The 22,516-nt window shown below is 38.5% G+C and overlaps 1 protein-coding gene across 4 annotated transcripts in view; it reads right to left on the bottom strand.

Moving 5' to 3' along the window:
* The window catches only part of SPAG17 (sperm associated antigen 17), a 239,057-nt gene that overhangs the window by 61,189 nt on the left and 155,352 nt on the right, over positions 1 to 22,516 (bottom strand). For all 4 annotated transcript variants that reach the window (XM_060626305.3, XM_060626304.3, XM_060626306.3 and 1 more), the window contains exons 29-34: positions 17,028 to 17,245; positions 15,024 to 15,168; positions 13,135 to 13,289; positions 3,836 to 4,024; positions 2,051 to 2,196; positions 1,817 to 1,947 (exon numbers count right to left, since the gene is read on the bottom strand). In XM_060626305.3, coding sequence (XP_060482288.3) covers positions 1,817 to 1,947; positions 2,051 to 2,196; positions 3,836 to 4,024; positions 13,135 to 13,289; positions 15,024 to 15,168; positions 17,028 to 17,245 — 984 coding nt within the window. The remainder of the gene's footprint in view (positions 1 to 1,816; positions 1,948 to 2,050; positions 2,197 to 3,835; positions 4,025 to 13,134; positions 13,290 to 15,023; positions 15,169 to 17,027; positions 17,246 to 22,516) is intronic.

Below are 22,516 nucleotides of genomic sequence, written 5' to 3'. Positions count from 1 at the left end.
ACACCTAGAGACTGGGTTTAGATCACCTGGAATTATTCATTGACACCTTACTATTCTTCAAAAACCACCTCCAAGTCCTGTCGGTTCACTTGAGCTTACCCACTGACCTACCTTGGATCATCTGCCTCTGAGAGATGCTGTTCTGGGCTAGAGCAACAACTAGCTTTTCTACCCAGCTCTACTCTGCGAGTGAACCTCCCGCTAGCGGTCAGAGTGACTGATAATGTTAGTCCATGGTTTAAACTCTTCTTTGACTTCCCGCTGTTCATAGGACAAACCCGAGTCCTCGGTGTTTTCTCACCCTGCCCTAACTTGCACTACCCCCTCCTTCTGTGCCCTGGCCACTTCAGCATTTTCCTCCCGGTTCTCCAAGGCTTTTTGCTTTCTGCTTTGTACTGTCTCTTCCAAGAAGCCTCTCCCTCCTATTTTAATTAGCTGCTACTTATCCACCAGCTCTTGGTGCCAGTGTCTTCAGGGAAGCCTTGTAGACTACAGCAGGTTCCTCTGTTAATGCTCTCATAGAACCATATTCCTTTCCTTCACAGACCTTACCCCAATTTATAATCACACAATCACAGTTATTGTGTGACTATGTAATTAATGCCTATCCTCTCATTAAACTCTAAGCACTATGAAAGCAGGGTCCACGCTGTCTTAGCTCACACTGTATTCCTAACACCCAGCCAGTGTGTTTGGCACATGCTGGGTTATCTAGATGCTAAATAACTAACAGGGCAATTTGTGATGAAGCCTTGCACAACCAATCAGAGCACCCCACTCCCCATATTCACAAAGAACAAAGTTTATTTTATCACGCACACGTGCATTGATACACTAAAAGATATAAGTGCGCAGATGCAGGCATATTCGTAAATGAGTGCAAAGTATATACCACCAGAGAAAAGACAAAACATAAACCTAAGCACAATCCATTGGTTTCATTCACAGATAATATGCACGTTTATATCTGTTTAAATACACATATAACATACACCGATGATGCTTTCTTTTTATTTATTTATTTATTTTTTAAAATTTTTTTTTCAACGTTTTTTATTTATTTTTGGGACAGAGAGAGACAGAGCATGAACGGGGGAGGGGCAGAGAGAGAGGGAGACACAGAATCGGAAACAGGCTCCAGGCTCCGAGCCATCAGCCCAGAGCCTGACGCGGGGCTCGAACTCACAGACCGCGAGATCGTGACCTGGCTGAAGTCGGACGCTTAACCGACTGCGCCACCCAGGCGCCCCTCGATGATGCTTTCTTAATGCAATACGTATCTCAAACCCTTAGCCACACACTGATTTCTTTGAAATTGATGAGAACAGTATAAATACGCAATAAATATAATTATATATATAACTTATCTTATATTTCAGGCTGACTTTCTAACTCACATATCAAACGTATTTTCTTTTCTTAATATATTAAGTTCATCAAGGCAACACCTTCAAAAAAAAAAGGAACTTACAAGTGATATCTCACTTTTCTTTTTTTTTTTTTTTCCCCTAGCCAGATGAAAGGAACACATAAATAGGATCATAGATACATGCCTACCGTACCTAAACTCCGATTCAATTCAGATCTGCTTACAGGTAGGAGAGGGGCTTATATACAGTTTACATACATTGATGCCCAGATAAAGCTTGGAGTGAGCATAAGTAGCTGTATAAACAGGTTGACATGGCGATGTGGCAAGTAGAGTTGAAAAGGGAGAGAAAGGGAGAAAGTAGAGATGACGTGGGGGTGGACTGGATAAGGGGGCTGGATGCTGGTAAGGAGACACAATGACTTCCAGACATTCTGGATTCCCCACCTGGCTGTTCTTGTATTGGCTCCTGGAGAACTACAGTAGTTGATTCCCCGTATGCCAAGGATAGGTATTCTTCTATGTCCCTGTCTCGAAGAAGTTCCGCTCCTGATCCATCAGCATAAATGACAAAAAACCTATTTGAAGCAATAAAATTGAATCGCGTGAAGTATTCAGTTAAAATGCTCCTGAAACTTAAAATTTTAAATAAAGGTCATGGTATTATTTTTATCATGCTACCTGGGTACATGTTCACCATAGATTTGCAGATGATTCTTATAAACGTGAGTAGATGATAAACTATCATAGCCTTCAGTTTTTTCATTTGGATCATCTTCCAAATTGTTTTCACATAGCATAGTTGATACACTACCATCAGCCATTACCTATGGGACAAAGTATATAATCAACTAAAGAAAAGAAATGTCGTAAAGCTTACATGTCTCATTTAAGAAAGCATGCGATCTGTTGGTATATCCAGAAAACCAGAGATATTTATTTCCAAGGTAATACTAAGTCCAGTTGGCATTAATAAAAGCAAAAACATCTCTACTTACAGACCACACCTAGACTATGAAGACAAACTGGAATATACTCAGAGTAAGGTGAGTAGGATCGCAAGGGACTCAAAATCTTATCTGAGCATTGGTTCACGGAACCGGGGATTTAACCATTGAGGAGAGGCTACCCATCTGATAGTTGTCTTGAAATATTAAGAAGGTGGCAGTGTGGGAGAAGTTCATATTCTGTGGTTGCGAGTGTGGAATTGGGATTCATGAATAGACTACAAAGGGAAACAGATTTAGCGTGAGAAGAAATGTTCTAGCCATTACTACTGTTTAGATCTGGTGTGGGTCTCTCCAGGAAGAGATGTAGTTCAGGCTAAAAGATCACTGGAGGGGATGTTCAAGAAGAGTATCAGTGCCTAGAAGAATGTTTGGCCTGAATGTCCCATGTGTTTAAAGCCTAGAGGGCTCAGGCCTGTAAGGTTCAATTTCAATTCACTACAAATTAAACTCTGTTAGCAGCCTGAACTCATGCTGGAAAGACTCTCATTTAGCACAGAAAAAAACAAGCTGGATCAGGGCTAGTCTGCGTACCAAACCAGAGCTGGGGGCTCTGTGCTATGGCTCCAAATCTGGAAAATCACTACACCACCTACTAGCTGATACACCATCTTGGGTGAGGAGTGAAAACAAAGAGAAATGCTTGGAGCAGGGGCTGGCAAACCATTTCTGTCAAGGGCCAGAAAGTAAATAGTTTAGGAACTGTAGGCCATACAATGTCTGTTGCAACTACTCAATTCTGCCATTATATGCAAAGGCAGCCATAGACAATGTGTGAACAAATAAGCGTGGCTGTGTTCCAATAAAACTGTATAATGAAACTGAGATTTGAATTTCCTGTGATTTTTATGTGTCATGAAATATTCATCTCCTTTTGACTTTTTGCCAACCATTTAAAAATATGAAAGTCATTTTTCTCTCAAGGGCCTATATAGACAAGTGGCCATGGTTTGCCAGTTTCTGGCCTGGCTATAGCTGTGGTGTGGAAGGACAGAAAAACAGAAGAGAGAGCTCTACCATCTAACACCTTAGCACCTGTCCACCTCCCCATCTTCACACCTACTAGAATCTTCCCTAATTGATATTGCGCACCACGGATTCCCTGCCTAGTCAAACAAACTGGTTCTCTCGCTTTAGCCTGGATACAGACCGTTCTCACATCATTTCTTTCTTGTTGGCATTATTTTAAATGTTTAGTAGTATTCCTCCCCTTCCGTTCGAATTCTTTATTTGGCTTTAACGTTTATACCATCCCAACTGTTAGGCTTTTCTATACCCTTGGAAGTACACTTTAGAAGCAGAGATATTGGCATCCATTACTGCTTTTGCTAAGTATTGGCAGCAAGTGGATAACTAGTCCCAAGGCAGCTAAGGTATAACGCTGAATGGAAGCTCTCTGGTCGAAATATCTCAAAAGCAAAGCCCCAGCCTCTCACTCCACACTAATGGTGCGCTTTACCTGAAAGGTATTTCCCTCAGGATCCAGGACCTCACAGATAATCTCTGATGTGTGCTTCATGATGTACCTGCTAGCTCTTAGCTGCTCACGTTTTTGGAAAGGATGGTATATATCACTGCTTGGTTCATGGCAATATATAGCTGAACAATCCCGATCAATGTGAAGGCAGCCCGTGTTGGGAGGTAACACCTAGAAGGGTAACAGAAAGAGAGGAATTATTTAGAAGGGTCTTGTTAAATTTGAGGGATTTGGAAAATCATTTCAGGAGAAATAATTATCTATAGATCTTAGCCATAAACTCTCGTTTCCAGGAAAAACACATTACCCAAGAGAGGAGTTCAGCTTTGGGAAGGGCTCCCTGATAAAAAGGGAAACTGAATAATTAAGATATAATTTCTTCTGTGTCCTCATAATTTATCTACTCACTTTAATATTTCTTTTGGCATCTTCTTATTTAAGATATTTAATAAGAAAATAATAAAGATATATTTTAATTGAAATAAACACACTTGCCTCTACTCAAAATGTCTGGAATCCTTCATGTTCTTGGGCAAGAAGTAAGTCGAAGAGAGTCAGAAGCTACGGGACAAATGCTTTTAGGAGGTTTTAATTGTCCCCATTCCTCTGGTGGCTGACACAGTCCTTAAGTATTAGCTTTCATGTAAAGATGTGTGGTTCAGATAGACTCATTTTTGAGACATAATTCACATACCATAAGTTCATCCTTTTAAAGTATACACTCAGTGGATTTTACTTTATCCAAAAACTTGTGCAAACATTATCAGTAACTTAAGAGCATTTTCGCCATCCCGAAAAGAAACCGTGACAACCACGAGCAGTCACTCTGCATCACTCCTGTCCCTAGCTCCTGGAAACCAGTGGCTATGGACTGCTCTCTCTATGAACTTGAATATTCAAGACATTTCATACAAATGGAAGCATGCACTAGGACACGTTTTGTGTCGGCCTTCTTTCACTTAGCATAATATTTTCAAGACTCATCCATGTCGTAGTATCACTACTTCATTCTTTTTTATGGATGAATCATATTTCATTGTCTAGATATATCAAATTTTGTTTACTTATGAGTTGATGGACACGTGTTATTTTCACAATCTTGCTATTATTCACAATGCTATCAACATCTGTATACAAGCTTTTGAGTGGACCTACATTTTAATTTCCCTTGGATATCTACCTGGGAGTAGAATTGTTGAGTCAGATGATAACTCTATTTTTAACTTTTTGAGGAACTGTTTTCCAAAGGGATTGCACCATTATGCATTCCTACCAACAGTGCATGAGGGTTCCAATTTCTCTGCATCCTCCCTAACACTTATTATTGTCTGTCTTTTGTAGTCTAGTCATGTCAGTGGTTGGGAAGTGGTATTTCATCGTTGAATTTTTGCAATTCCCTGAAGACTAATGATGTTGAGCATCTTTTCATGTGCTTATTTGTCATGTATATATCTTCTTTGGAGAAATGTCTATTCAAATCCTTGCCCATTAAAAAAATTGGGTTATTAGTCTTCACTGTTGAGTTGTAGTAGTTATTTATATATTCTGGATACTAGACTATTATCATATATGATTTACAAATAATACCTTCCATTTTATAGGTTGTCTTTCCACTTTCTGGGTGGTGTCCTTTAAAACACACTTTTTTTCACTTTGACAAAGCTTGGGCTTTGGGTGTCATATCTAAGATACCCTTGTCAAATTCAAGGATATGAAGATTTGCACAGTGTTTTCTCCTAAGAGGTCTATAATTTGCATTTTTACAGTTAAGTCCTTGCTGCTTTTGAGTTCATTTCTGTGTGTAGAGTGAGGTACAGGTCCAACTTTATTCACCATTTGTTGAAAGACTATTCTTTCCCCCATTGAGTTATCTTGGTATGCTTGTAAAAAAATTATGGACCACAGGTTGATAATAAATAAATACTTAGTTCTAGTCTATTGATCTATATGCCTATCCTTACTCTATTAAATTTTTTTAATGTTTTTATTTTATTTTTGAAAGAGAGAGAGAGAAACAAAATGCAAGCAGAGGTGGGGCAGAGAGTGAGGGAGACACAGAATCCGAAGCAGGCTCCAGGCTCTGAGCTGTCAGCACAGAGTCCTATGCGGGGCTCAAAACCACCAAGTGTGAGATCATGACCAGAGCAGAAGTCCGATGCTTTACCGACTGAGCCACCCAGGTGCCCCAATGCCTATCCTTTTCTAGAACCACACTGTCTTGATTACTATAGCTTTGCAGTAAGTTTTAAAATCAGGAAGTGTCAGTCATCTAACTTCGTTCTTTTTCAGGATTGTCTTGGTTATTCTGAGTACCTCAAATTTACATAAGAATTTTAGTATCAGCTTATCAATTTTTGCAAAAAAGGCAGCTGGGATGTTGATGAGGAATGTAGGGAGTACTGCAATCTTAACGAGATTAAGTCTTCCATAAACTTAATATGTAATGTTTTTCCATTTATTAAGTTTTCTTTAATTTTGTTCAGTGATATTTTGTAGTTTTCAGTGTTTAAGTCTTATACTTCTCTTATTAAATTTATTTCTAAGTATTTTATTCCTTTTTTTTAAATCCTTATCATCTCTTTTGCCCATCCCCTACCCCCTTGCCTCTGGTAACCATCTGTTTGTTCTCTATAGTTAACAGTCTATTTCTTGTCTTGTCTTTCTCTCTTTTTTCCCCCTATGTTCATCTGTTTTGTTTCTTAAATTCCACATATAAGTGAAATCAGATGGTATTTGTCTTTCTCTGGTTGACTTATTTCACTTAGCATTATACTTTCTAGATCCATCCATGTTGTGGCAGATGGCAAGATTTCATTCTTTTTCACAGCTGAGTAATACTCAGTTGTATATATACCACATCTTCTTTATCCATTCATCTCTTGATGGACACTTGAGCTGCTTCCATAATGTGGCTATTGTAAATAACACTGCAATATCTTTCTGAATTAGGGGTTTTGTATTTTTTGGGTAAATACCCAGTAGTGCATTTACTGGATTGTAGGGTAGTTTTTTTTTTTTTTTTTTTAACTCTTTGAGGGAATTCCATAATGTTTTCCACAGTGGCTGCACCAGTTGCATTCCTACCAACGGTGCAAAAGTGTTCCTTTTTCTCAACATCCTAACACTTGCTGTTTCTTTTGTTGCTGAGTTTAGCCATTCTGACAGGTGTGAGGTGATATTTCATCAGAGTTTTGATTTGTATTTCCCTGATGATGAGTGATGTTGAGCATCTTTTCATGTATATGTTGGCCATCTGGATGTTGTCTTTGGAAAAATGTCTGTTCATGTCTTCTGCCCATTTTCAAATTGGATGACTTGTTTTTTGTGTGTGTTGAGTTGTGTAAGTTCTTTATATATTTTGGATACTAACTCTTTATCAAATATGTCATTTGCAAATATCTTCTCCCATTCAGTAGGTTTTCTTTTAGTTTTGTTGATTATTTCCTTCACTGTGCAGAAGGAATTTTGATGTCATCCGAACATTTTATTTTTGCTTTTGTTTCCTTTGCCTCAGAAAACATATCTAGAAAAATGTTGCTAGAGCCAATGTCAGAGAAATTACTGCCTGTGCTCTCTTCTAGGACTTTTATGGTTTCAGACCTCACATTTAGGTCTTTAATCCATTTTGAGTTTATTTTTTTTGCATGGTGAAAGAAAGTGCTTGAATTTCATTCTTTTGTATGTAGCTGTCCAGTTTTCCCAATGCCATTTGTGGAACAGAAGTATTTTATTTCTTTTGATGCTACTTTAAATGGAATTATTTTATAAATTTCAATTTTGGATTGTTCATTGTTAATGTAGAAAATACAGGGGCGCCTGGGTGGCTCAGTCAGTTAGGTGGCCGACTTCGGCTCAGGTCATGATCTCGCGGTCCGTGAGTTCGAGCCCCGCGTCGGGCTCTGTGCTGACAGCTCGGAGCCTGGAGCCTGTTTCTGATTCTGTGTCTCCCTCTCTCTGACCCTCCCCCGTTCATGCTCTGTCTCGCTCTGTCTCAAAAATATATAAATGTTAAAAAAAATTAAAAAAAAGAAGAAAATACAATTGATTTTTGTATATTGATCTTACACCTTGCTGAACTTTTATTAGTTCTAATGGTGTGTGTGTGTGTGTGTGTGTGTGTGTGTACATTGAATTCCTGGTGGACTGTATTCCTAAGAATTTTCTAAATACATTTTTCATCATCTTAAAAAAAAAAGAAAATCTTTTACTTCTTTCTTTCCAATTTGCTTGCACATTATTTGTTTTTATTGTCTGATTGTCTTGGTTATAGCAATCAGTACAATGTTGAGTTAGAAGGGTGAGAGCAAACATTCATGTCCCATGTCTGATCTTAGGGGAAATCTTACCAATAAGGATGCTCTTTGTTAGCTATGGTGTTGTTTTTGTTTTGTTTTGTTTTGTTTGTTTGTTTGTTTTTAGTAGATGCCCTTTATCAGGTTGAAGAAGTTTCCTTCTATTCCTACCGCTTTGAGGTTTTTTTTTTTAATCATGAAAGGGCTTTGAATTATGTAGAATGCTTTTTCTGAGTCTTATTTGGATAATCATATGGTTTATGCCCTTTATTCTATTAATATAGTATATTATATTGATTGATTTTTTCATCTTGAACCAACCTTGCATTCCGGGGATAAATCCTACTTGGTGACAATTTATAATCCTTTTTACATGTTGCTGGGTTCAGTTGGTTAGCATTTTCTTGAGGATTTTTATCTATGTTCATAATAAACATTGGTCTGGAGTTTTCTTGTGATGACTTTGTCTGGTTGTAATATCAGTGTAATATGTACATGCTAGCATTAGTTGGGAAGTGATTCCTCCTCTTCTATATATTGGAAGAGTTTGGGAAAATTATTCAATGTTAATTCTTCCATAAATATTTGGTAGAATTCACCAGTGAAGCCATCTGGACCTGGGTTTCTCTGCATGCTATACTTTAAAATTACCAATTAAATCTCTTTATTTGTTATAGGTCTATTCTAAATTTTTAGTTCTTCTTGACTCAGTTTTGGTAGTTTGTACCTTTCCAGAAATTTATCTTTTTCATCTATGGTATCTAATCTGTTGGTATTCGTAGTATTTCCTTATAATCTTTTTCATTTCTGTAAGGATAAAAATGTTTTCTCTTTCATTCCTAAATCTAGTAATTTGGGTCTCCCCTCTCTCTCTTTCTCTCTCTGTCTAGCTAAAGGTTTTGTTGACCTTTTCTATTCTGTTCTTTCATTTATTTCTATTCTTATCTATTTTTTACTTCTATATGCTTGCTTTTAGTTTCCCTTCTTTTTTCTAGGTTCTTAGGGTGGAAGTTTAGGTTATTGATTTGAAATCTTCTTAGTATACACATTTAGACATATAAAGCTATAATTTTCCTCTATGCATTGCCTTAGCTGCATTGCATAAGCTTTGGTATGTTAAGCTTTTAATTTCAGTCATCTCAAAGAAATCTCTTTGTGATTTCTTCTCTGTGTTAAGTTTCACATATTTGTGGATTCCCCAAACTTCTTTCTGATTTTTAATTTAATTCCATGGTGGTGGTAGAACATATTTTGTATGATTTTGAACGTTTTAAATCTACTGAGACTTGTTTTGTGGTGTAACACATTGTCTTTCCTAGAGAATATTCCATGTGCACTTGAGAATAACGCATTTTGTTGTTGAGTGGAGTGTTCTATAGATGTCTAGTGGGTCTCATTGGCTTATTCTGGTGTTTAATTCTTTTATTTTTCTTTTATCATTCACTTTTATGGTATATTGCTCAATCTATTACTGAAAATGGGCTACTAAAGCTTCCAATTATTGTTGAATGGTCTATTTCTTCTTTTAACCATGCCAGTCTTTACCATTTAAAATAAGACATTTTAAATTGTATAATGTACAACTCTGGAAATATTCATGTTGTTGGGAAAATAAGTAAAGTTCTGCACCATAAGATGGCCCACGGGACTAACATAAGGTCTAAAGACTCCTCTTCCAGGTTCTTCTTCCTGCCCTGCTTGCCTGCAGGCAAGTAATTTGCCTGTGCCAAATTACTACTAATGCAGAATGCGGAAGTAACAGAAGATAAATTGTCCCCCATGCTTGTGCTCAGGACTCAGATCTCTGGAGAAGGACCTCCTCTGAGCCCGCTGGTGTAAAATAAAACTCTGATCCATCAAGATCTCCGAGTGCCACTTGGTTTTTCCACCAGTGATCTAGTCTTGTTCCATAACAATGTGTTTAGGGACTGTGTTGTTCGGTGCTTAATATGTTTATAATTGTTATGTTTTCTTGATGGATTAATCCCTTTTTCATCAGAACATAACCTCTTTGTCTCTGGTAATATTTTATTGTAAAGTCTATTTTGTCTGAATTAGCACAGACACTCTAGTTCCCTTTCAATTACTTAATCTAGGTATATCTATTTTCAGCCTTTTCCCTTCAACCTATTTGTGTCTTTGACCATATAAGTGTATCTGTTGTAAAGAGCATATATTTGGATCATGTTTTTAAATCCATCCTTCCAATATCTGCTTTTTTATTGGATTGTTTCCAATACTGATACTGATACTGAGAAGGTCAGAATTACATCTTCCAATTTTCATTTGTTTTCTATATGCCTTATGCTTCTTTTTCCTCTCAATTCATTCATTACTGCTTTCTTTTGTTTTAAACAGATATTTCTAGTGTGCCCTTTTAGTTCCCCTATTGTTTCTTTTACTATATATTTTCAGTTATTTTCTTAAAGTTTCTTGAGGATCACAAATAACGTCTTAATTTATAATCATCTACATGTACTTAATACTAACTTAATTTCAATATTATATAAAGTCTTTGTTCCTATATAGCTCTATTCTTCCCCTCTCCTCTTTGTGTTATTATTGTTAAAGAAAATTACATCTTTATATGTTATAAGCGCATATTCTTTGGAATCTAGAAAGCCACATTCACGTGCAGGACTGTGTGCATGCCCAGAAAATAACTCTGAAAGCCCTAATCTTTCACCCTTGCTGATAAAGAGGATCTGCATAAGCAGGGAGTGAAGGCTAAGTAGAGCGAGCTTTCTCTAGCTTCCAGCTGGAACACTGGAAAAAATACTGCAGCATGCAGACCGAACCCTCAGTAGAGGATGATTCCAAGCAATATGTCAGAGCTTTTCAAAGACTTCTAAGGACTTCTGCTCCCCAGCTGTTGCTTTTAATGTTTTTGTTTATTCTTCTTTGTTATTGCCACTTCAGGCAGCCGTAATGTTAGCTTACCACTGTTCGGGGAGAAGTCTGTTTGTAGTGAGTAAGCTCAGAGTCAGATGAAACAAAGACAATGCTTGCAAATGGGGTTTCCAGGGAACTGCCAGACAGGTCAACAATGACAATATTTTGTGGTGGGACTTTTGGGGAGCTCTAAGTCTATTCTTCCTCTTTAAGTGGATACTGGCATGCTGGTTTTCATTGCTATCATGAATGTGAGGGTGTTGATTTTCAAGGCTACCATGAAGCTAGGGGAGGGGAGGGGACTATGGCAAGTGAAATCACCAGGAATCTTGCTGTACTTCCTGAGAATGAGTCTTCGTCTTTCTTTGTTTTTCTGATTGTTGTAATCCTTTGGTTAATTTTCAGCCTTCTGAAAAAGTTGATTTTGACAATATTTTCAGTTTTCTAGTTGTTTTTATGGAGTAGTGTACTTCTGGAGGTCCTTACTCCACCATTCTGGAAGTGTCTCATACTGACTATACGAACTGTTATACCTGCTTCTTCTTTGATGCTTTGGTTAATCTTTTTGTGCTGCTAAGGAACAATGGTGGACAATACCAAGCTCTACCTCTCTTTTTATACATTACCCAAAATCCAGCTTCGCTTATCATCTGCCCATTGTCCTAATGCTGGTGAGTGAGGAAGTGATGACCAACCCATGGGTGGGGGTGGGGGGTGCAGAAGGCACGCCATCTTTCAGTTCTATACAACTAGAGAACTATAATAGGTGTTGGTAAATTTATTTGGAGTTTTGTTGTTGTTGTTGTTGTTTTCTTTTTTTCCAGTTGGGAACTAAGGTCTGTGTATTTCTCAATCAGGAGTGGTTAGCCTTCCAATCCTTTCTCCGGCTGTGTTTTGGGAGATTGAGCAAACCTGGGAGGAACAAGTGACTACATAATAGTGGCAGACACTCAATGTCTCTAAGTTGGATCTCTTTTCTGTTTGGGTCTCCTCCTCCAGTGCCAACTGTCATTGGTTCTAAAATTCCTTTGCCCTCATAGTTGTAACCATTAGAGTTTGGGACTATGATAAAAACAAAAGGCAAAAGCTGGCCTTATCACAGAATCTTAGGGGATTCTCATGACCTCTGGTAGCACACAAGGTACTAGATTGTGGATGCTGCCAATCTGCCAAAAAAAATGGACATTTTGAATGTTGTAGAAGAAAAATTGCGCCCCTTGGCCAACTGCAACACTTTACAGTCACGTCTCACTTTCACCACCTGCCTTGCCCCCTAACAGTCTACACTGGAAGAAGAGGGAGAGAAAGGTGGGCGTGGGGGGAGAATGAACTGGCCTTCAGCAGCTTCCACAGTAACAAATGAGCTGTATGTCCATCATCTTCAGGCTTTGAGCTGTCAGCATCTGGTGACATTGTGTCTGACATCCTGGCACTTGTGTCTCTTCTCCAGCAAGCAGAATGATAAGAGCAAATCCTTCTAAGGCTAAAGGGACTGCAGGCTGACACTGGGTGGTTGTGATTAATAGGGAAATGTAGGGAGGTACAGGAGCTGCTAACAGTGTTCCTCCCTGACCCTTCAAGAACAAATTGCCCTCCTAGGACCACACAGGCCTTATGCTCCCCGCCCCCCATCCTGTCAGGACATTAGGTAGAGTGAAGGTGGGCTGGAGATGGGAAGGACGGGAGAATATGAATGAGGTCAGAGGTCGCAGGAGGTGAAGCCGGTCGGGTAGGCACAGGAGAGACCACATGAGGGCTTCTAACAGTGCCTGCCACCTACCACATAAAAGATCCCCACCAACTACATTCTGGTTTAAAACCTTGATCCAAAAATGCCAAAGCATTGTAAGACAAGCGGGACATTTGTTGTTGTTGTTATTGTTGTTGTTTTGTTTTGTTTTGTTTTTGTTTCTTTCTGCAATGGATTGTCAGAAGAAGGTGAACAAGTAAAAAAGAGATTGAGAAATGTGTTCTAAGAACATGAGACAAAAGGAACATCAGCCGTACATGGCAGGCATGTTCACCGCCCCAGAGGAGTGGGTTCTCTTAGTTGAATGGACGCTTGTCTCTGGCACCCTCATTTCCCCACAGACCCACCTGATATGTTCCCTGTGGTTTTGCGATAATAGACGTCCCGTCCCCAAAGGTGGCACAGCAGCTACTGTCCTCGCAGTTGGTGATGACAGTGGCATAGTGTGCATTTTCGATCCGCATGCACTTTACCTGCCTGGTGACCGTTTGAGGACTTTCGGCTGCAAGCAAATGCAAGGTAAGCAGATGTGACAGGATGCACACATTGGGAAACACGCCCACCTGCTGGGTTTGTTCCTGTCTCCTGGCCCCTGGACTAGCGGTGGGGATGGGTGCTGAGGACTCACACCACAGGGCTGGTGTGTGTGGTCCACTCACTGTCAACACAGAGTCGTTCTTCCAGAACAACTCTTCCTACTTAATTTAGTGTGCTATTTTGTTTTACTATGTTTATTTTGAGAAATTGAAAACACCCAGAGGAGCATAAACTATAATTTAATTTTTCATATACTCACCAATCAAAAGGTACACTTGTTAGTGTTTTACCGTATTTGTTTCAACATTTTTCATACATATACAAGAGAAAAATTACAGGTGAGTTGAAGTTCACTTTTCTACTGGTCCCTGGGTTTACTCCTTTCTCTTGAAATCCATTTTTATCTTTTATATAAATATGTGTATCAAAAATAATGTATAATCTTTTGTGGGCTTTAAATATGCGTAGATAATATATCACTGTATGTATCATTCTGCACCTACTTTTTTGTACTTAACATTGCTTTGAGAACTTCAGCCCTCTTGATATACAGGTGTGTGGCTATATATGTGTGGATATATTTCATTCCTTTTAACTACTGTATAGTATTCCTTTATAAGATTGTACTGCCTTCTATTTTCCTATTCTGCTGTTGATGGCCATTTATTTACCAGTATTTTGATATTGGACTTGGATTTGCAAGTAATGCCCTGAACACATTTCCTTGGACAAGTGTGTAAGAGTGTGTAGTAAGAGGAAGAGAAGTGGAGTTAGTGCATCGTATGATAGGCACATTAAATTGCCCTCTCCAGTGGCTCTTCTAATGTTCCCTCTAACCAGTGGGGTAGGAAGGGTGTTCTTTTCCCATTCACTTGCCAATTTTGTCGCACTTAATTTGGCGACATTTAATGAAGCACTTAATGCACTGAACAAATAAACTCTGGAATTAAAGAAAAGGGAGTCAGAGAATAATTTGTCTTTAAAAATCTTAAGAGGCGCCTGGGTGGCTCAGTTGGTGAAGCATCCGACTTTGGCTCAGGTCATGATCTTGCAGTTTGTGAGTTCGAGCCCCCGCTTGTTTTTCTCTCACACCATCTCTCTGATGAGAGGCGTGTTCAGAACTGAAGGAGGACCTGAGGTCACCTGTATGCAGATCAGATTCCTTAAGGATTAATGGAAACAGGTGTGAGCGCTGATGTCCAGGGCAATTGAGTCATGATTATTTACTTTTGATTGCCACCAATCTAGACCAATCTAGGTTTTCGTGGTGAAAATAGAAAAAGGTGCCAATACTATCTACAGCCAGCTAGGGCTTTTATCACTCCCGTGTCTGTTGAGGGTAAAGATTGTAACAGCAGGACCTAAGAGGCTCTGCTCTTGACTGCGCACGCACTCTTTGGTTGACAGAGTTCTTCAAAAAAATATTCTTCCTGTGTGTGTTAATAAGAGCAGTGAGGCTCTTCCTTGTCTTATTCTAAAGACATCAAATATTTGGGGCACCTGGGTGACTCAGTGGGCTGGGTGACCAACTCCTGATTTTGACTCGGGTCATGATCCTAGGGTCATGGGATTGAGCCCCATGTTGGGCTCTGTGCTGGGCATGGAGCCTGCTTGGGATTCTCTCTCCCTCTGCCCCACTCATGCTCTCTCTCTTTCTCTCGCTCTCAAAATAAAAAAGCAAAAGCAAAGGATAACTTACTTATTTCTTGATCATCCGGAGGAGTAATACAGTCTTCATGAACTTGATAAAAGGTTGTGATTCTGGTACCATCAGCATGATCCACTATCCGCGTACCATCTTTCTTTTCCACAATGATCACTCTGTCTTCTCGAGTTATCATGACCTGAACATACAAAGGCAGAGCATGATCATTTGGTCAGGTGGGTTAATCCCAAGTGCGTTTATTTTTATGCCTCATTGAATATCATCAAAATCCTGGTTATCTGTTTATAAGCTAAAGTTTTATCTCATCTACTTTGACAAAGCTTTACAACAATTCCTAGGAGGTGGGCAATGCTATCCCCATTTTGTAGATGATGGAAGTTAGGCTTGGAGAAGTTAAGAAATTTGCTCAAGGTCACTCAGCAAATGTCAGGGCTGGTGTCGACTAAGGCTGTTTGACTTGAACATCGATGCTCCTTCCATTGTCATGTATTTGTGAACGAAAAGTTAGTATCAGGACTGGCCTGGCCAAGTTCTGTCTGGGAACATGACCCCAGGTTCTGCCTCCTTGAAAATTATAGGTTTAAAGTAAGCATGGCCTGCTGAGGCTGCCTTTCCTATGCCAATCTTGGCCTAATGTCATCAGAACAGAAGGTGAATCATGCTCTTAACCACCATGTTCTGCAGAAGTATTCCTCATTGTACATACTGGTTGAGAGTTCCAAGGATAAGAACCTAAAATAATGAATAGTGTACATTTCTTTCTCATATATAGTGATTTATGCCTACTATAAAGAGATAAGAAGGCAATTATCATCTGCTTCCAACAGCCCCAGACATTTGAGTCAAAAAACAGCTGATAAACCCATTCTCACACCCATCTGGACTCTTTGGTGAAATATTGTGGCCCTTACAGTTAGGACAGTACAAGTTAGAAAATACTCAATGGTTGAATTATATATTATATAATTTGCAATTATTGCCAATTGAACACCATGATTGAAATATGTATTATATAAATTGCTATTATTGCCAATTGGACACCATCTGTGAAAGGAAGGGGAAGGAAGCATGAATGGGCAGAGGCAGAAGCTGAGCTGTGGCACAGACCCGACAAAGCCTCAGTCAACTGGCAGGAGCTCGGGAGCCAGTATCCCCTGCCCCAGTGTCCCAAGTCTGGTAGCAGGAGCCAGATTGGCATACCCCTGCCTCACTCAGTCACTGCACGCAGCTACCTTGGAACCATGTGAGTCAGGCAAAGCAACTCTCTGCAACTGAGGCAGATGCGGAAAGAGCTGAGAGCTGCCCAAGTGGAATCCAACACTTCCTGGATATATTCTTGACCACATTACTTAACTTGCGGAGGCCCAATTTCCTCATCAGTGTCATATAATATTCATTGGTGCAAAGACTGAATGAGATAGTGTACACAAAACCCCAAATCCCTAACAGAAATCCCGGCACACAGAAGGTGCTACCGTTCATCCCAGAAGTTTTGATTTCTTATCATTAATCAAACCATTATTTTCTATACCACTCATTTGTCACTTATTCTTAGGCCACAAATAAAATCTTTTGTACAGTTGCTCTGGAGTGTTACTAAATTCTTGAATTATTTAATGTGAGTATCTCCTTAAATATACCATACATACTTTGCAGTCAAGGATCACGAGCAAATTTCTACCATTCATTGCAGCTGCACACAAAGAAGTAGGAACCAAGCACAGCCCCTCAACTTCTAGAAGATAAGACATACACACAAATACATTCAACATAAAGAAACACGTGACACAATCTTCCAAGTGTTAAAAGTGGTACATTCATGATCTGTTTCCCATTTCAAAAATTATTATTTCATGGCACGTTATGTTAGTCAAATAAACCACCCAGTGTTTTTGTGTTTGGGAAGACGGGTCCGTGTGTTCATCCATCCTTCTAGTTACCAGTTACAGAAAACTAATTATTTGCCAGGCACTCTTCTATGTGTTTCAGAACTCTAATGACTTATAAAAATTTGCAACATACAATAGGTTGCCATACCGTTCCACTGACAGGATCTGTGGCCTTAAAGAATAATAATGGGGTCATGTCTGCGATTCTTTCCAGTCCTCTGGTGCCAATCCGATTTCCTTCAGGTGTGGTTGTAAACCAGGTGCCTACATGAACGTCTGCAGGAGTTACTGCTTGAACCGTCTCTGGGTGAGGTTCATGGCTTTCATTCTTATGTGCCATTGATGACTGATTTTTGTGACTTTTTCCTGTAGAAGTTCAAGTAAAATCAAACACAATGTAACTATAATATCAATTACATAAATTACTAAGTTTTAACACACTGTAAACTACCTCAGACACTGTGGCATAGAAATTATATGTAGTATTCATCAGTTATATTATTTTTCAAGTGGAAAAATATATCAAGTCATGCACTTGAACCTTGGCTGGATTCCCACCACCTCTCCCCAAATAGACACGTGCATATACAGCTCACCCTCTATGGCACAATACCTATTTGGTCAACTGCTGTATACCTTTGAGTATTGCTTATAGCTCCCTGGATTCCAGATTTGGGGCTCTGTACCCTGGTTTTTAAAGCCTACCTTTGCTCCCTACCTTTGACTCCTTCTTTGACTTACTTAACTCTAGCATTATATGAGATTTTTAACTCTTCATTCCCCTGATTTTGTCATTTTGTTAGTCACAGATAGGAGACAGCTTTCTTCAGCCCTGGATCTGGAGAACTTTACCAACCAGGCATATATCCTTGGCCTCTCACTAGGGGAGAGGATTTGTAGAGTTTGACTACTCCATTGATAATCATCTGATGCATATCTCATCCCTATCCCTCCCTACCATGATCTATTTGGAAGACAGTAATGAAAAAGCCCTCAAGGAACTCTGAATAATGTCTCAATCCCTTTTTCAGGATAGATTTGCTCCATTGTATAAATAATAATAAGTGATCTGTAGATGAAATTTTCCCATGTTATCAAACCTCAATGATGAAGTGAATTCAGACCCAGAAGCAAATTACAAGAAAAGATAGTAAAGGATTGTTAACTCTTGGAAGATTCCTCAGAGTCAGAGTATGAAATGTGCATCAGAGCATCGAACCTGGACTAATATGCAGACTCAGCTAATGGGAAGACCCAAATAAGACAGATACCATTGCCCTAGGATTTAATTTGGACTTACTTCTATTTCCAGAGCATTAAAAGAGCACTGAAAGATAGACCTGTAGAAATTATTTCGAATGAATCTCAGAGAGTCAAAGCGATAGAAATAATAAAAGAGAGGTAAAAATCTCTAATACATGCTTAATTAGAATTCTAAAAGAAGAGAAAAAAAGGAACAGAAACAATATTTGAGGAGGTAACTATTGAGAACTTTCCAGAATCAATGAAAGATATTAACCCAGAGATTTAAGAACCTCAATGTATACTAACTGGATGAATAAAAAGAAATCCACACCCAGCTAAACTGTATTGAAATTAAAATAAAAAAGAAAATATATTCAAGGCAGTTAGATTATCTTCACAGCAATAGCAATTAGACTGACAGCCAATTTTTCGACATCATCACTGGAAGCAAGAAAAGTATAGAGAATTTTTGTGAATATACTGAGAGAAAACATCTGTCAATCCAGAATTCTGTACCCAGTGAAATTATCATCAAAGGATGAAGACAACATAAACACATTTTTTGGGAAGCTATCTGTTATACGATAAATGGATTAGAAGCTCCGGTAAAAAGACAAAAATTATCAAACTGAATTTTAAAAATATTACCCTATAAGTTGCTCACAAGACATACATTTAAACATAAACCACAGAAAGTAAAATAAAATATGAAAAAGTTATACTGTAAAGGGATTAATAGTTGGTGTGTCTATAATAATATAATAATATAATAAGGTAAGCAAAATACAATTTTGCCCTCATAGAATAGACATTAGGGCAAAAAAGAATCCTAGAACAAAAAACCACTGCATACTGATAAAATGTTAAATTCACCACAAAGATATTATAATTTTTAAATTTATAAGTATCTAAAACCATACCCCCAAAGTATATAAAGAAAAATTGGACAGAACTATTCAAAAGATGTAATAATTTCAGAAATAAAGAAGTAAAGATTAAATTATAAGGAGTATAGCACTGAGTAGACTATTCTACCCTTATTTAAACATACTTCTGCTGAAACAAATTGTTACAGCAGATTAAAAATATCTGTGAAGTTATACAATACTGGTTGGTAAATTTGACCTGTAGAGCAAATATGGTTTGCTGTATGTTTTTGTATAGTCTGTGTAGTAACTCTTCTTTTGACGTTTCTATATAATTAACAAATCAAAAGAATAATAATATCTTGTGATACGTGAAAATTACATGAAATTCAAATTTTAGTGTTCATAAGTTTTATGTAAACACAATACAGCATGCTCATTTGATTATGTATTGTCTATGGCTACTTTTGTGTAATAAGGGCAGAGTTGAGTAGTTGTGACAGAGATAATACAGCTCACCAGGTCTAAGTCAAATATTTACTATCTTGTCCTTTGCAGAGAAGTTTGCTGAACTTGAAAATGGACCAGACAACACAACCAACAGGTTTGATCTAATAGACATAAAGAGAACACTATACTCAATAACTACAGGATACGTGCCCTTCCAATCACACACAGACTTTTTACAACACTTGCCCATATATGAGGCTATACATCATGTTTTGACAAATTTCAAAAGATTAGTTAAAAATCAATTATTAAAAAAAACCTAGAAACACTTCATAGTTTTGGAAATTTAAAAACATTATGGGTCAAAAAGGAGGTCATTATGGAAATTAGAAAATATTTAGAGCTAAAAATAAAGAAAATACTAAAGAGTATTTCTTGTGAGATGGGAGAAGTACTTCTGGAATGGCAAGAAAGGACCTTCAAAAAACCATTCTTCCATCAAAACAGTGAGAGCGCTGGGAAAAAATGATCAAAGTCAACTCTTTCAGAACTCTGGATATAAACCAAAGAATTGCAACAATCCAAGAAACAATTCAAGAAAACAGTTGCATCTCAGTAAGAATAACTGCTTTGTGTTGTTATAACTTGTCCAATTCTCACCCTCCATCCGCACCCACCCCCACCCCCCTCCATGCCCTCCACCCCATCTCCAGCTCTGCAGTAACCTTGAAAAACAGTAGCCTTGGAGTTACAGTAGCTGTGACAATCTGGCAGCCACTGGAGGGGGCAGATAGGCCTGCAATTCTCTCTAAAAGCCCCATTCCCAAAGACTTGTCATTGTTTGACTTCTCTGAAAACTCCCTGAAAATCCTCACCCTGACCTGGGTCAGAATTCACTCATTATAAACCACCTTTTCCTGGGGCTCCTGCTGAAACAGTCAGTGGCGATTGTTCACAACGTGGCTGTCTAAGGCAGCGGTAACAGTTGGGGCAAAAAAGAGGCTGACCTAAAAACTTAAAAGGAAAAGCTAGAGAATGAGATGACCAAAGGGACTTTGAAAAACTGTCATTTTCCTAGGAATCTAGAAGGCCACATGTACATGCAGGATTGTACTCATGTCCAAGAAACACCTGAGAAACACGGGCTGAGTTTGAGGCTAAGGCTAGGGCCTAAACTGCGAGAGCGATGAAGGAATGCCCCAGTAAGCACACACATCCCCTTGGCAAAGGCTGGGAGATTTGTTGGTTTGAGGCATGTAAGGGAACCCCTGCCTAATCACTACCTGACCACTGGGCTAACAGAGCAGAAACTTCAGTAGCTACACAGGACAAAGGAAAGAGATTCACAAGAAGAAGTTCAGTAAAGTCACTAAACAAACAGCAATAACAGCAACAGCAACAAACACTGGGGGTTAGGATCTTATTTCCAGAGTTGCTGCAAAACAAAAAAAGGGTAGAATAAGAAAGGTCAGCAAGATTTTAAGATACTAGCTCAAAATGCAAACAAAAAAATCAATTATATTGGTATACACCATCAATGAACAATCCAAAAATAAAGAAAACAATTCCATTTATAATAGGATCAAGAATAAGACACGAAAAATTTAACAAAACAATCGTAATAATTGCACACCCAAAACTATAAGACAGTATGGATTGCAATTAAAGAAGTTCTAAGTAAGTGGAAAGATATCCCAAGTTCATGAATTAGGGACAATATTGTTAAGATGTCAATACTCTCAGAATTTAGCTACATGTTCAGTGGAATCTCTATAAAAATCCCAGCTGCCTGGCTCAGTCGGTTAAGCGTCCGACTTCGGCTCAGGTCACGATCTCGCGGTCCGTGAGTTCGAGCCCCGCGTCGGGCTCTGTGCTGACAGCTCAGAGCCTGGAGCCTATTTCAGATTCTGTGTCTCCCTCTCTCTCTGACCCTCCCCCATTCATGCTCTGTCTCTCTCTGTCTCAAAAATAAATAAACGTTAAAAAAAATTTTTTTTTTAAAAATCCCAGCTGCCTCTTTTGTAGAAATTGACAATCTGTCCCCAAAAATCATAGAGAAATGCAAGGGACCCAGAGTAGTCCAAACAACATTAAAAAAGTAAAACGAACATGGATGACTCCCACTTTCCAGTTTCAAACTTATAAACCTGTAGTAATCAGGACAGTGAGATGTTGGCATAAGGACAAACATATTTATCAGTGGAGCAGAAGTAAGAGTCCAAAAATAAACCTTACCATTGATGGTTAATTGATTCTTGACTGAGGTGCCAACCAATTCAATGGGGGAAATAATTGTTTTTTAGTAAGCTCAAAAAAATGAATCTGGACCCCTATCTCTTGTTGTATAAAAAATTATATAAAGAGGCACCTGGGCAGCTCAGTTGGTTGAATGTCTGACTTCGGCTCAGGTCATGATCTCATGGTTCATGGGTTTGAGCCCCACGTTGAGCTCTGTGCTGACAGCTCAGAGCCTGGAGCCTGTTTCAGATTCTGTGTCTCCCTCCCTCTCTGCTCCTTCCCCACATGTGTGCACATGTTCTCTCTCTCTCTCAAAAGTAAATAAATATTTTTTAAAAGTTCTATAAAAATGGATTTAAAACCCCCAAATTCAAGAACTAAAAATATAAAACTCTTAGAAGAAAATATAAGAATAAATCTTTGTGACTTTGGATTATTCACTAATTTCTTAAATATAATAACAAAACCACAAGCAACCAGAGGGGGGAAAAAAGCAGATACATTGGACTTCAGCAAAACGGACACCATGAAAAGACATCATGAAGAATGTAGAAAAAGAGCACAAAGAATGGGAGAAAATATTCACAAATCATGTATCTGATAAGGAAGTTGTATCCAAAATACACAAAGTATACTTACAACTCAATAATAAGAGGATGGATAACTTTTAAAAAATTGGGGAAAGGATTTGAATAGACATTTCTCCAAAAAAGGTAAAAAATAGCCACTAAGCACATGAAAAAGTGTTCAACATGCTGGTGAAAAATAAAATAATGCAGCTGCTTTGGAAAACAGTTTATCAGGTGCTCAAAACGAGAAACATAGAGTTATTATTCCA

Source organism: Panthera onca, chromosome C1 (genome assembly GCF_046562875.1).
Source record: "Panthera onca isolate mPanOnc1 chromosome C1, mPanOnc1 haplotype 2, whole genome shotgun sequence".
Classification (NCBI taxonomy): domain Eukaryota; kingdom Metazoa; phylum Chordata; class Mammalia; order Carnivora; family Felidae; genus Panthera; species Panthera onca.
This window is presented reverse-complemented; position numbering and strand designations above follow the sequence as displayed.